The sequence below is a fragment of the Sturnira hondurensis genome, unplaced genomic scaffold, assembly GCF_014824575.4.
Source record: "Sturnira hondurensis isolate 20B ecotype Veracruz unplaced genomic scaffold, ASM1482457v3 Scaffold0006413, whole genome shotgun sequence".
Lineage (NCBI taxonomy): Eukaryota > Metazoa > Chordata > Mammalia > Chiroptera > Phyllostomidae > Sturnira > Sturnira hondurensis.
The window spans coordinates 26,019,199-26,033,790 of NW_028079044.1; the positions used below are offsets into that span (position 1 = coordinate 26,019,199).

Here is a 14,592-nt window from a genome sequence, read left to right on the forward strand (position 1 = left end):
AAATTACTACTTTGACAGGAATCAGCAAGTAAGTAGGTCTATTAAATGAGGGGCACTCCAGTGTATCACTCAGCAAGAGCTGTGCTGAGAAAGTTGAAAAGAAATGGACCAGCTGGTGCGGGGAACTGCTGCGTGGGGAAGGGCATTGAAATGACATCAGTAATTTGTACTTTTAGTCTTGGCTCTATTGCTCTTGGCTCTTTGATGCGAATTGTTCCTAATCTCTAAAGTGGGTATAATAATATCTTTTTAATAGTTGAATGGCCTATTCTGAGCTCCAAATGAGACAATATTTATTAAATGTGTTAGAACTATGAAACGTTATTCAACTGTAACTTAGGACTTCTGTAATTATTAGTAATAGAAGGAAGAGCCTAATAGACCTTCCTCTTGGACATAAGGAAAAGATTAGTGTCCCAGTCCTTTTGACACCCATTTCAACTAATATTTACTTTAAATGAATTTAAAAAATGAGAGAAATCACTTTAAAGCCATTGGTTTAGCTTTAATATTACAGAACCCAGACTTTGCTCAGAGAAGAGGCTTACAGTTGGGATTTAGTTGATTTTCCTTGAGTATATATGACGCCATGTTTTAGCAGACAGCACCCCGTGTTTACTTGCACTGAATTTTAATATGTTGTCCTGCAAAACATCTAAAACCTACATTAGAATTTAACCTGAAAACCCAATAGGAAAGAGACCAGGAACATCATGTAGCAGCATAGAAAATAAAGTAAAAGGAACTTATTGAAATGATATTTCATATATTATCTGCTGGTTAGCATCATTAAGTAGAAAGAATGCACTTCCTTACGTGGAAGTCTTGGTTCTAAAAGTGAGAGCTAGTGGACACTGAAGGTGACACGTGCCAGTGGCCACTTTAAGCCTTTCCTCTTCCTCTCCGTTCCAGGGTTGGGATTTCAAACCAGGAAATCTCTGCCCCGATCCATCACATGTTCAGAGGTGCAGAGCATGAAGGGGGAGTGCTGGTGGAGTTAGCCAAATGCCTGGACATCAACAAGGAGATGATAATGGCTCTTAACTTGCATCCAGTGCAACTTAGAATTGGTTTCTTGATTGGTTTTGCTGTCCTGATGTTGATATATTACTGTGTTTTATGGATCTAGGTTCTCTCACAATTTACTTTTCTACATTGTAGGAGCTATATGGACTACCATTGCTTCTGTGCCTACATTTAAAAAATGAAAAAGAAAAATATCACCATTAAAACTAAGGTCCATAAAGGAAATCTAGAAAAAATAACACATGTCTAGTAGTAAGAAAGTGACTGTTCAAATAACTAATTATACCTCCAGCCACTGAGCATAGCTGGAAACAGGCACAGCCTTGGCCCCTTGGGAGATTCAACAACATCAGCTCCATAGATAGAGGCAAATAGATCTAGGAAAATACATTCTCCATAGATGCTTTCCTTTAAATCTTATTCACATTCTATGTGCATTAAGATCTGTGATCTGAATCACATTCACATTCACATTCAAACACCTTTGTGTACTCTTGGCTGGGCACAAAAGGATTAAGCTAGAGGACCATGTAGGAACATCTTGTCAATGAAGTGAGACCGAAGGGAGAAGAGGAGGGACTCTGAGCTTCAGCCACTGGCCTGATTGCTCTCTGGATAGTTTCTCCCCCCTACTGTGATGAGCTTTTAACTCCACTTGATCTTCCTGGAAAGGGAGGGGGAGAGAGAGAGAGAGAGCAAGGGAGCACTCTGTGAAATTGCAGTCCTGATGCACTCACCATGTTATTTTATAAATTATTTTAAAGTGCCATTTCAATGTCTATAGGTTGATATACCCAGATACCTTTGGAAAGGGGTCTCTTAACTTCTAATTTAAAAATGGACAGGAATCTACTTTGGCTTGCAGATTATTTACTTCGTTGCAGAGTATTTCCTTTCTGTATGTGGGCCAAATATTTCTAAGGGAGGGGAAAGAAGGTAAGAATTATCAAAACCAGAGTGCAAGGAAGTTGTCAAGTCTATAATTTCTCATAACCAGTAGTATTAAATAGAGAAGTAAGTTTATTGACTAGTTTTTCAGACCTCAATAACTATGTTAACAATAAAGTATAAATAGGCTTATTAGTTTTAGGATCAAAAAATGGGTATAATTTTCACTAATTAAAAAAAGCTTTTTTTTTTGGACTTCCAGCCAAGATGGAGGCGTAGGTGGAAACACTGTGCCCCCTCCCACAACTAAATTTAAAGACAGCTAAGTTTTAGAAACAAAAATGCAGCCAAAACAGTGAAAATTGAATTGTATGAAAGTCTGACAACCACAAACCACTCAGCCAGACCACATCACAACCCAGCGACTGGGTTGTCTGGCCCTGGGGAACACCTACGGCTCTGCCCCCCAAACATAACAGGTGCGAACAGACCAAACATTATGACTCAAGAACAAGTCAAAGCCCTAGAGCCTATAATTCTAAGTGAACAAGAAATAGCCAGCTTATCAGATGCACAGTTCAAAACACTAAACTGATTGAAATGAAGGGAAATGCACAGGAAACCAATAGTGATGGAAAGGAAACTGGGACTCAAATCAAAGGAGTGGACCAGAAGAAAGAAAGGAACAACCAAACAGAAAAGAAGGAAGAAACAAGAATTCAAAAAAATGAGCAGAGGCTTAGGAACCTCCAGGATATCTTTAAACACTCCAACATCCAAATTATAAGGGTACCACCAGGGGAAGAAGAAGAGCAACAAGTGGAAAACTTATTTGAATAAATAATAAAGGAGAACTCCCCCAATCTGGCAAAGGAAATAGACTTCCAGGAAGTCCAGGAAGCTCAGAAAGTCCCAAAGAAGTTGGACCCAAGAAGGAACACACCAAGGCACATCATAATTACATTAGCCAAGATTAAAAGGAAGGAGAGAATTCTAGAAGCAGCAAGAGATAAGAGGACAGTCACCTATAAAGGAGTTCTCATCAGACTGTCAGCAGATTTCTCAAAAGAGACCTTATAGACAAGAAGGAGCTGGAAAGAAGTATTCCAAGTCATGAAATCCAAAGACCTACATGCAAGATTGCTCTATCCAGCATATCTTTCATTTAGAATGGAAGGGCAGATAAAGTGCTTCTCAGATAAGATCAAATTCAAGGAGTTCATCATCACCAAGCCCTTATTGTATGAAATGTTAAAGGGACTTATCTAAGAAAAAGAAGATAAAAAATATGAACAGTGAAAGGACAGCAAACTCACAGTTATTAACAACCACACCTAAAACAAAAGCAAACCAAGAGGACAGCTAGATCAGGAGTGGAGCCATAGAAATGTAGAACACATGGAGGGTTAGCAACAGGGGAGTGGGAGGAGGAGAAAGGGGGGAGAAGGTACAGAGAATAAGTAGCATAGACGGTAGGTAGAAAATAGACAGGGGGGAAGGCAGGAATACTATGGGAAATACAGAATCTAAAGAACTTGTGACACATGGACATGAATGAAGGGGGGAATGGTAGGGGAGGGGTGTGCAGGGTAGAGGGGATTGAAGGAGGGAATGGTATAATTGTAATGGCAGAATCAATAAAATATATTTTTTTAAAAAAGCTTTTTAGCCCTAGATGGTGTAGCTTAGTGAATAGAGCACAGGCTGTGAACCAAAGGTTTGCAGGTTTGATTCCCAGTCAGGGTACATGCCTGGGTTGCGTGCCAGGGGGCACATGGGAGGCAACCACACATTGATAATTTCTCTCCCTCTCTTTCTCCTTCCCTTCCTCTCTTTCTAAAAAATAAATAAAATCTTTTTAAAAAAACTTTTCTACTATTTTATTCCTCTTATATCAATATTTTTATTGTTTTATCAACAATAAAAATATTTTTCAAAATCAAAGACAAAAAAAATAACTAGGAAGAGTAGACATTTGAAAGACCACGCATACACTCCTATTTGTTTAGAGTTTGAGTGTAAGAAACAAAATAGTGACTGTTCACTGCACTCCCACTGTGACATACCCCATGCAAGTCACATTACACATATTATCTAATATAAGACCCCAACAACCCTACAATTTAGTTTATTACCCCCGTTTTGGGAACAAAGAAACTGGAACCCAGTGATGTTAAGATTAAATTTACCCACTTCAAGGAGTCAGGGCTTCTACCCAGATCTGTGTGCCTTCAGAGTTCATGTTTTTTTCATTACCCGATATTTAATCCTGTTATAAACTGATATAAACCCTCCTACAGAACAAAGTATGGGAAAGCTTTGTGAAACTAAGTCTGTGTTCAGTAAGTCCTGGGTCAGTGATGGGCTATTTCATAAACCTCTTCCATGTGACATTATCATATCACCTGCCAGTTGTCCCTCAAGAGTCCATCAAAAGTCATTTAAATGTTATTTCATAAACATGACAGCCCCGTGGACCTCAGGCCGAAGAGAACCAGTCTTCTGAGCAGCCTTGGGGCCCCCTTTGGTTCTGTGGCGGCCTGAAATAGGCCTGGGCTCCTTAGCTATGGCAGATTTCAGGATGTTTGTAACCCATAATCACAGGTCATTGAAGACTTTGCAGAAAAGTGAGTGAAATACATAGTTTGTCATTTAAAAAAAAAAAGAAAGCCAAAAGAAAGAGAGTCCAGTAGATCTTTCTGGACTCTCTCGAACCGATAAAATGGAAACAAGTGAATCTTGAGACTATTTGCAGTGCTCCATCATACGTGTGTTAATTTTATGCTTGGAGGAATTTGCAATGTTCTTACTCTATACTATGAGAAAGAAAACTTATTGCAATATGACATCAAAGCAGAAATTTAAATATGCAATCATAGTTTAGGAAGCAATTTTAATTACATATCATCAGTAATGGTACCATTAGCACCAGTAGAATTAGAAATTAAAGCGTGATGTAGTTGCAGAAGTTGTTGATACTACTGAGCAGGGTTTTGTGATCCAGGATCGCAAGCAGCAACAGGATCACTTTAATACAGCAAGAAGCTAATTAATACCGGGAGTACGATGACAAACCATTCACTTATTGAAGAAAACATGGTTCTAATGAGGTACAATAGAACCCGATTAATCAGAAGTTTGTTTTTCACAGCTTATCCCTCAAATATCATTTAATAAGATTTTTTCCAGTAACACACGGGTACAAGAACTCTCTGCCATGGGAAAATTCTGTTTCCTTGACCTCGCTCCATATTTAAGTTAGCACTCATTTTCCACAGAAATGTAAAAGATAAGAGTATCATGAAAAAATTGAATCTAAGGGTCAAAACCGTTATTTTCACTAGCGATACTTGCGTTTTCCACAACAGAAACTTTGCCTAAAACTGCCAGGGAAAATAACTACCAGGCCAACCTCTCTTCCTGCCCTTCCTTAACCTGCCCACTTGCAGAGGTGTTCGTGAGCAGGAAAGCGGCCAGGAGAAGCAGGCAGAGGCGTGGACGACCAGCGCGGTCGTGGCTGGTCACAGTAACCGCCAGGCACGGTGAGGAAGAAATGCGGTTGCTGTAGAGTCTCCCTGTCGTCCTCTTTGTAACGGATATTTAGCTTTCAAATGAGCAGATTCGCATGGCACTGGGGTTTTTTAAATTCCAACTTACTTATTTATATGGCAAAAGAAATTTAAAACTTCTTCTCTCTGTGGATGGTAACACTTAGAAGTATCTGGTGTAAAAGTAACTGGACTTCATTGTAGGTTCAGTGTCATATCAATCTTAAAATGGCAAAATCACCACTGAAATCTGTGGGAAAATGTCTTCTCATTGGGACCTTAGTAAAAATTCAAAGTTATGAAAAAAGGATTATCCTGCCACATAGTAGAACAAAGCAGAGTAATAATAAAGCCTACAAAATCTGTGGCGTTCAGCTGTTTTGTATCAGCTTGGAAAACAAAGTTTTAAATCGAAGATTGCGAAGAAAATAAACCAGTTTATTTTCAAAGTTTCATTTTGAGTTGGGCACAGTGAGTCACATTGTATTTTATGTAATTCAAATGTTAAGCAAAGACATACTTTGAATATTTGCTAAGGGTTAAAAATAATAATCATAAACAGCAATACAGGTTCAGATTCAGAGGAAGATCGTCCAAGCAGTTAAGTGAAGTGAAGGTTTTGTGAAGAAGGAGCAAAGTGATCTGCAAACATGAAGAATACAGTCTGAACCTAGTCTCTGTGAAAGCCATCTGGCAATGGGCCTGAGACTTTCTGAATCTTCTCCTCGGTTGTTTCGTATTGGCAGGATGTGATGAAGTTTGTTGGTTTTTTTTTTTTTTTTTCTTTTTTGGAGGCCAGGTCAACCTAGAAGAAAAACAAATATTATAACTTGCTCAAGTTTTAAAGTTATATTTGTTTTTCTTGTTGATTTGTTTTTCTTATTGAACAAGATTTATGGCTATGAGCAGTTTGTCATTTTTCTGACTTATTTCCCACATTCTGTTACTCTCAATAAGATATGACTTTCTCCTGTTTCTTAAACTTAGAGATAAATGTGCTCATCAACTTGGGGGGGAAGTTTATTATTTTTAAGAGCTTCCTGTATTCAAATAAATAGGTGTTTGCAAAGTATGGGAAACAAAACTAACAAAGTCTGAAGGAGCTTCCAGAATGAAGTGGTCATCCCTATTAGTCACTCCATTTATATTATACTCACAGGCTCCTTTAATCTTAGTTTATCTGGTGCTTTCCCAGCTATATTGACCCTGAGAAGTGCTTAATATAAATCCTATTTCCTAGACCTGATCATGGAATTCAGGAGGTTAAATTGAAGACAGTGCAGGAGGTCGGGAAGTCATGCCCCTCATCATCTAGACACTAGAGTGTAGAGACGGACTCTGACTTGCAGACATGAGCTGTTTCCCTGGGACTCTGACATATCTTTCTGCTACTGCTGCTGCTTCCTGCACCCACAGTGACTGCAGGAATATCCGAAGTAGAGACTTTGGCCAAAGACGGGAAAGTAGCCACCAGCCCTGTTGCACCTTCAATATTCATCAACCATGACGTCTGTTTTTCTGGATGTTCCCAATTTCAGTTGTTCTGTTCTGTCAGCCCTATATGTACAGTTGTACTTTTTAAAGGGTTGTGTAGAAATGAACCAATAATATCATTAACCACTAATATTTTGTTGGGTAACAGTCATTGAAATTTTGGCTCCCTTGGATACATTTCTTAGACTTTCACGTTTTCTCTATTCCTATTCTGCTTCCTAACTACTGCCAGTTTGTTTGTTCGTGTCTAAGTCATATCTCCTGTGATTGCCCTGTTGCAGACTCCTAGGTTGGGTGCCAGATGGGCAGGTCTGCTACCTTCTAATAAAAGAGAGGCAACCTGCAGAGACCCATCTTGCGTACCTGTACAATCCTCATTCACATGATCAGAATTTGCTGCCTCCCCCCATCTGTCTAACTTGGTGAAGGGGAAACATCTCATAACCTTTGAAGTGCTTCTCCCTCTCCCCTTTATTTTAATGTTTATAAGTGCTGTGTAGTCCTATGTTTTTACTCTGGATAATTTGTATGTGCTATATATATGTGCTTAGTATGCCCTCTGTGTAAGTGTGTAGGACCATCCTAAAGATGATCATCCTTCAGAACTTAAAAAAAAAGTGCGTATATGTGTGTGAGCGTCTGTATGTATGCAGACAGGGTTTTCACCTTTGAATGTACTAAACTTAGTGCCCTGCTTCTTTGTTTTGGTCACTTCAGAGGACATTTTGAAGCTCTTCTGTATCAGCACATCAGATTCACTTCCTTGTTTTTATTAACACATAGTAGTTTTTTAAAAGTGATTAGGATGATACTGGTTAATAAGATTATGTAAGTTGCAAGTGTACAGTGATGTAATACATCATCTGTATATTTCACTGTGTGCTCACCACCCAAAGTTTAGTCTCCTTCATCACCGTATAGTTCATATCACTATATGAACTATATAACCCTCTTCAACCTCACCTACGCCCTTTCCCCTCTTATAACCACATACTGTTGTCTGCATCTCTGGTCTTCTTTGTTTTATTTATTCATTTGTGGCTTTCTGTTTTATGTCCCACATATGAGTGAAATCATATAGTTCTTATTCTTTTCATTGTGACTTATTTCACTGAGCATGATCTATTCGTGTTGTTGCAAAGGCTAATATTTCGTCTTTCCTTGTGGCTGAGTAGTATTCCATTCCGTGTATGTACCACATCTTCTTATCCGTCACCCACAGAAGGATGCTGTGAATAATGCCAGTGTAGTACTCTATGCAGTATTCACAGTATAGTCATAACTTATTTTAACATTTCTCCACTTAGTTTTATTTTTCTCACATTTTAAAATTCAATTGATGCCACCATCAATTCTTTGGAGATTTACCCATGTGTTTTTAAGTATCTCTTTAAAATAGCATCCTACCGTTCATCTTTTCTGATTGATTACAAGGGGACAGGTATTCAGAATTTTGATAGACACTCATTCAGCAATCTCCCCACCCGTGCAGAAATACTGTAATTACACTGGTGTTCATCTAACATGGGAGGACCCATTTCTCCTCCATCCCCACAAAAGGTATTATCAGTTTTTCATTTATGCTAATCTTATGAATGAAAATTGTTCACTTGTTTTTATTTGTGTATGCGCTTGATCAATAGGCTGAGAAGATGTTTTCTCTTGACAGTGCTTTCCAGAACAATTGAACAGCTAAAAGTAAAAACAAAATCTTGTAAATTCTTCAAGAAACTACAGGGAAATATATAAGCACCTAGGAATAAATTTATAAAATAAAAATTAATAGATTTTTTTAGCAGCAAGCCTCGGAATATAGTTAAAAGACAACTGACATAAAGTCAAAACCAGCCGAGAGGAAACATTCACCACATGTGGCAAACAAAATTTTAATACCCATAGTATGTAATGAGCACCTACAAATTAGTAAGAAAGAGGAACCAATATTAGTATGAATAAATAAATATTTTGTAGAAGAGAAATCCTAAATGGTCAATAAATGACAAGGGGCTTAACCTGCTTTGTTTTTTACTACTAACAATATAAAACAACTGTCTTATGTCAATACATAGAGATCTTATTCTTTAAATAATTATTCATATTACCATTGTTTATTTAACATTAATCTGTTGATTGGCATCTATGTTGTTTTCTACTTTTTTGCCATGATTAACAGTTCTGCAATGAGTGTGTGTGTGCGTGCATGTGTATCTATTACACAGACATCAATTTTTTTCAGTCTTGGTCTGTCTGATAGGTGAAATATTCTTTATTTTTAATTAATTAATTATAAGTGAAATAATTAAATACAACAAATTATTTAAAAATTTTTCTTTGATTATTGCTAAGATTTAATATTCTTAATGTTTATATTTTAGATGTTTATATGCTATTTGTTTTTCTTCATTTGTTAATTGCTTATTAATTATCTTCATTTAATAATTGCTTAGCAATCCTCTACTCATTTTTCTATTAATATTAATATTGTTTATGTAAACTCCGTTTATTAAGGATATCACTTTTTTGTCATACACATTTGGATATCTGATTCCTATAACTTGCTTTACTTATCCTTCTAAGTTTTAACTGACCATTTCTTAACACATCATATTAATATTTCTACATCAGTTGAATTCATCTCTGTTCATTATTTACTTTACCTCCACCTGTTTTGTCTGTTAGATTATTGTTCTCTCTCTAGATTTTATTTACTTCAAAATGAAGAATTATATCTTTTTATACAGGCCTGGGAGAGGACCACTGTATTATAATAACAGCTTCTTTATGATGGCTCAGTGGGCAAGGCCCTATGAATAGACACTCTGGTCCTGGCAGGTTACCTAGCTCCTACAAACTGATTATAGATCCTTCCAGCAACAGACACTTGCCATCCTTTCACCAGAGAGAACAGTATAGTGTTACTATGTAATGTATCTACTCTGCATATTCTCACTGCTTTAAACTCACTGATCATATAAAAAGAGAAGAATGCACTAGTTTAGTGTTTGATCTTTACCACATAGATCTAACGTCACGATCAATTGCTTTCAGTATTTTCTTTGAAATCACATAAAGGTTCATATGTGCCAAATTTCATAAGGATCACATGATAAGGTCAGGAAATACAAATTCCAAGGCAGAATTTATATGCCCAGTTCACATATGACAGTAATACTATATAACCATATGTTGAATATAATATAGTGTATGTAAATGCTATTCTTGAAAGCAATCCAATCAATAAAACCTAAAATAAATAACACTTTAATAACACATTTCAAATCAACTGAAAATGGAATAGATGGACTCTATGGCAAGAACATCCCTATAAAATTGACATTCAGAGGCCATTAAAACACAGAGAGTAAAACAATCTTGAAACTAAAGAAAAACTGTGAATATTTAGAAGTTTTTAAAAAGCCTACTGCATCATATGCCAAGATACAGCAGTCGTTTTTATTTAAAGAGCTATTGCAATAAAAACTGGCTTGCTAAACATTAAAAAGAAAATTCTGTTTGCCACCTGTTTGCTAAAAAATGCTTTTTAAAAATATGTACAATATTAACCAGAAAAAAGATTTTAAAAATACATGATATTTAATAGAAAAAGTGAAAGCAGAAAAAGTCAAGTTATAGTTATAATTGGGACTATTAAAAGATTGACTGATTTTTATCATTAAAGAAGGTTATGGGAAAGCTACTGAAGTTAAACTTCAAAAGCCTAGCAGTAAAAAGTGATTGTAATGTCAGTAAAACTCCAGAACAGATCAAATAACCCTTAAGTAGTACTAATCCACTGCTTCTTTGAACATGTATAGGCTTTTTTTTTTAAGCTGAAAAGGTTACACTTTTTTGTTTCCAACATCCCATTTAAAAAAAAAAAAAGAAATCCAACTATTCAACTGTTAATGGTCAGCGGCTCAGAGTAGGGGAAACTTACCTTCACTCAAAGATGAAATGAGTTACGATTTGAGATGCCTTTTCCTTGTCGGCCCGGTTCTGGAAAACGTGGTTTTATCCTTCCAGCTTGTGCAAAGGCAGCTTCTCTTTCTCCATACAAGCATGTGTGTGTGCAAATGGATATACAGTGTGTATTCAAACGAATCAGTGAGGGTTACATACAATAATTAACCAGACTTTTTTCCCTTTTTTATCAGCTGAAACTCTTACAACGAAATGATACATTTGTGATGTAATTGACATTTTTAACTTTAATTTTGTCACTCCAGATCCTGGGAAGACTCTGCCCGAAGCTCTTGATTACTGCACAGTTTGGCTGCAGACAGTGCCTGGAGAAATAGACAGCAAGAGCGGCATTCCACCTTCCCTCATGATACTACAAATTAAAGACTTTCTTAATGGACCAGGTAAGAAAGTCACAGTTCGAATGTATGTACCTTTTTTCTTCATGAGAATATATGAACATGTACATAGGGTCTGTTGGAAATCTTGCTATTCATTGCCAAAAATGAATAGATCATTTGTTTTCCAGGAATGTACTCTTTTTTAGGCTACCCATTATAGAGATCGAAGGGCAAATGTTAATATGCATTAAAACTTAACCTTTAGTCTGACAAAATGTGGTTAACAAATAAAAAAGAACTGTCTGGAACCCAAAGACACAAGATTTTATTCTCTACCTTTTCTACTAATTAACTGTGTGACCTTAAACAGTTAATCTAACCTTTTATGCACCTTACCTGTAAATGAAGAAAATAAAATAGATCAGTGGGTGGGTGAATGGATGAGATACATGGTATACATGTATAAAATAGTGCATATGGGTAGGTTTGATTAAATGTACAAATACGCTTATTTAAAATGCTCAGCAAAGTACTCAACATATATTAATACTAAGTTTTAGATGGATGCACACGGATAAAAAGTATATCGAGTGCTTATTATGTTCCAGTCACTACACACTCATATAACCCAAGGAATAGGCATTATAATTATCCCTATTTTATGAATAAAAAAAGTGATGTAAATTGCCCAAGGTCATAGCAGCAGACAATCCAATAAAACCCAGGTCTTTATGACTCCAAAGACCTCAGTCATTTCTGTTCTATACTAATTGTTATGTAACTAAAGATTTCTCCTCTCTTTCCCTTACCCTGTCCTCCTCTTTCTTTTTCTTGCTCTGTTTCTTCTTCCTTCATCTCCTGTTCTGCCTCCTCTTCTTTTTATTATTATTTCCTCACCTTAGTGAAATTTGAACTACTGATTGAGTTGGCCAAAAAGTTCGTTTGTTTCTTTTCCATAAGATTACTCCAGTAGCGCTTAGTTGTCTTCACCTTCATTCGAAACACTTTTGTTAGATTGTATTATGACAGGTGTCATATCAGCGTGCATTAAAAAAAAGACATAAAAATTGGTGAATTTTTGTGCAGCCACTTTAATATTGAAGATGAAAGAAAATACGTAACATTTTTAGCATATTATGCGTTATTTAATTTCAAGGAAGGTCAAAACGCAGCTGAAATGCATAAAAACAGTTGTACAGGATTTGGAGGAGGTGCTGTGACTCGCAGAACATGTCAAAAGGGGTTTGCGAAGTTTTGTGATGGAGATTTCCAGTGGACAGTGCTCCACCGTTGGGTAGTTGAAGTTGATAACAATCAAATCGAAACATTGATTGAGAACAGTGAAAATTATACCATGAGGGTGATAACTGACATACTCAAAATGTCCACATCAGTAAAGTTATTGGTGAAAATGAAAAATGTATCTTTTTCCCTATTTTGCTGTATATAATGCATACTTTTTAGCCAAAATTTTTTAGAGAAAAATAAGGATGCACATTATACATGGGTAGTACCTGAAATACCTTGTATCTGTTCTTGTGTTTTGTAATTATTTGTTACATAAAATTTCTTGTATTATAACATGTTCAAAAATAAATACTAAATTTTCTTTGTAATACAAAATCAAGTATCTAAATAGAAATAAATAAATAAATATTTGAATTAAAATGAATGATTTTTTTCCTAAAAGTTTGGACCAAAAATATGGGTGTGCATTATACACAGCAAAATACGTTATTTTTACGGAAAAATCTAAACAGACTTTTTGGCCAACCCAATATTTAACAGAAAATATTACATTTCTGTTTTTATTTTATTTTATACTTGAAGTGCTTCAGAACATACTAGTCATCAAAAGAATATTAGTTTATTCATTAAGAATCGAAACAGTGATGCTACTGTCTTCAGATCTCTGGCAGTACTCTGAAAGGCATGCGTTTTGAGGTGCGGACCTGGTGGAGTCCGCGCGCCATGCCTGCCAAGGCCTTAGGATCCACGACTCACAAGGGAGAAGGTGGCCTGACATCATGTCCGCAGTAAACAGAACCTGAAACTGTCATCATCGACCTCTTCCCTGGGGCCCACTTCTTGTTAAGCATGTTTACTATCGATGGGATTTAAAACTGTGGGCTTGTGAAGAACTATTTCTAACCATTATAAGTATCTAGACAGGGTTTTAAACACTCACAGGAAAGCTAGAAGCTCATGATGAAGGCTAAGGGGGTGATTAAGTGGAAGAAGCCTTCGGGTGAGGTAATGGATGGATTGGCAGGATTGTGGATCCTAATACTTGGTTAGTGAGTGTGAAGTACCATATTTCACTGAATCTAAGCCACCACCAATTGTAGGAAAAAAAGATTTCATACACCACTAAGACAAAGAAAAAATATGTGCTGTTTAAACTATGTTACAGTTCTTACTACATCCGTTGCAAGACACTTCCTGACTTTAGAGTTGTTCACATGTAAAAAACTGAACATGTCAGAATGGAGGAAATAGGGTAAGATCATAGGGTCAGTTTAATGGAGAGATCACTGGGAGACTGGGGTGTACCTCTTATTTCTTTCTTAGTGTCAGATTTCGTTTGTGTTTAGGCACAGTCTTTCACTCACTTTGACCAGAAAGTTCGGTTCTAGTTTACATTTGATTGATTTGTTTGTAAAAGGAATGGGACCTGCAAATCAGTGGTGAATCGTATTTTCTGTTGTATTGTATTTTCATGGCAATCAAATAAATTAAATTTTAAGAGAAATGTCAATGAATTAATCAAAAAGTGTATGTTTATAGTTCTAGAATTTAATGCAACTGTGTAGTTGAAGTGTGATTTTAAAAAATACTTGTTTTGCGTTTCTTACACTTTTTTAAATTGGAAATTACATATATGCTATTGCTAATCTTATGTTCATTCAATAATAGTAATAATCTCTCTGGAAACTAAAACTTTTAAATAAATGAATTGAAGTAGTTATTTTAGAGCGGTGCTTCTCAAACTTGAGTGTGCTTTTGAAACGTCTCTGGGGAGCTAGTTAAAACAAAAACGTGATTTAATAGTCCTAGAAGTTGAGCATGAAATTCTACATTTCTAACAAGCTCCCAAATGAAGTGGCTGCTATCAGTCTGGAGACTACATTTTTTGTACCAAGGCTTTATATGATTCATATGTGAAAAAAGTGTGTGTCTATCCAACACATTGCATATATGATATGGATGGCATGTCATATATATGGTGTGTGATATATACCGTATATCATACATGTGATGTGTCGTAGGTACACATGCATGTGTGTGCATATATGTGATGCTGTGGTATATAATATGAGGTGTATGATATATAT

The 14,592-nt window shown here is 36.2% G+C and overlaps 1 protein-coding gene across 3 annotated transcripts in view; it reads left to right on the forward strand.

Annotated features, from left to right (window-relative positions):
- Positions 1 to 14,592, forward strand: part of VPS13B (vacuolar protein sorting 13 homolog B) — a 690,921-nt gene that overhangs the window by 479,036 nt on the left and 197,293 nt on the right. For all 3 annotated transcript variants that reach the window (XM_037048265.1, XM_037048266.1, XM_037048267.1), the window contains exon 35: positions 11,183 to 11,320. In XM_037048265.1, the coding sequence (XP_036904160.1) occupies positions 11,183 to 11,320 (138 nt within the window). The remainder of the gene's footprint in view (positions 1 to 11,182; positions 11,321 to 14,592) is intronic.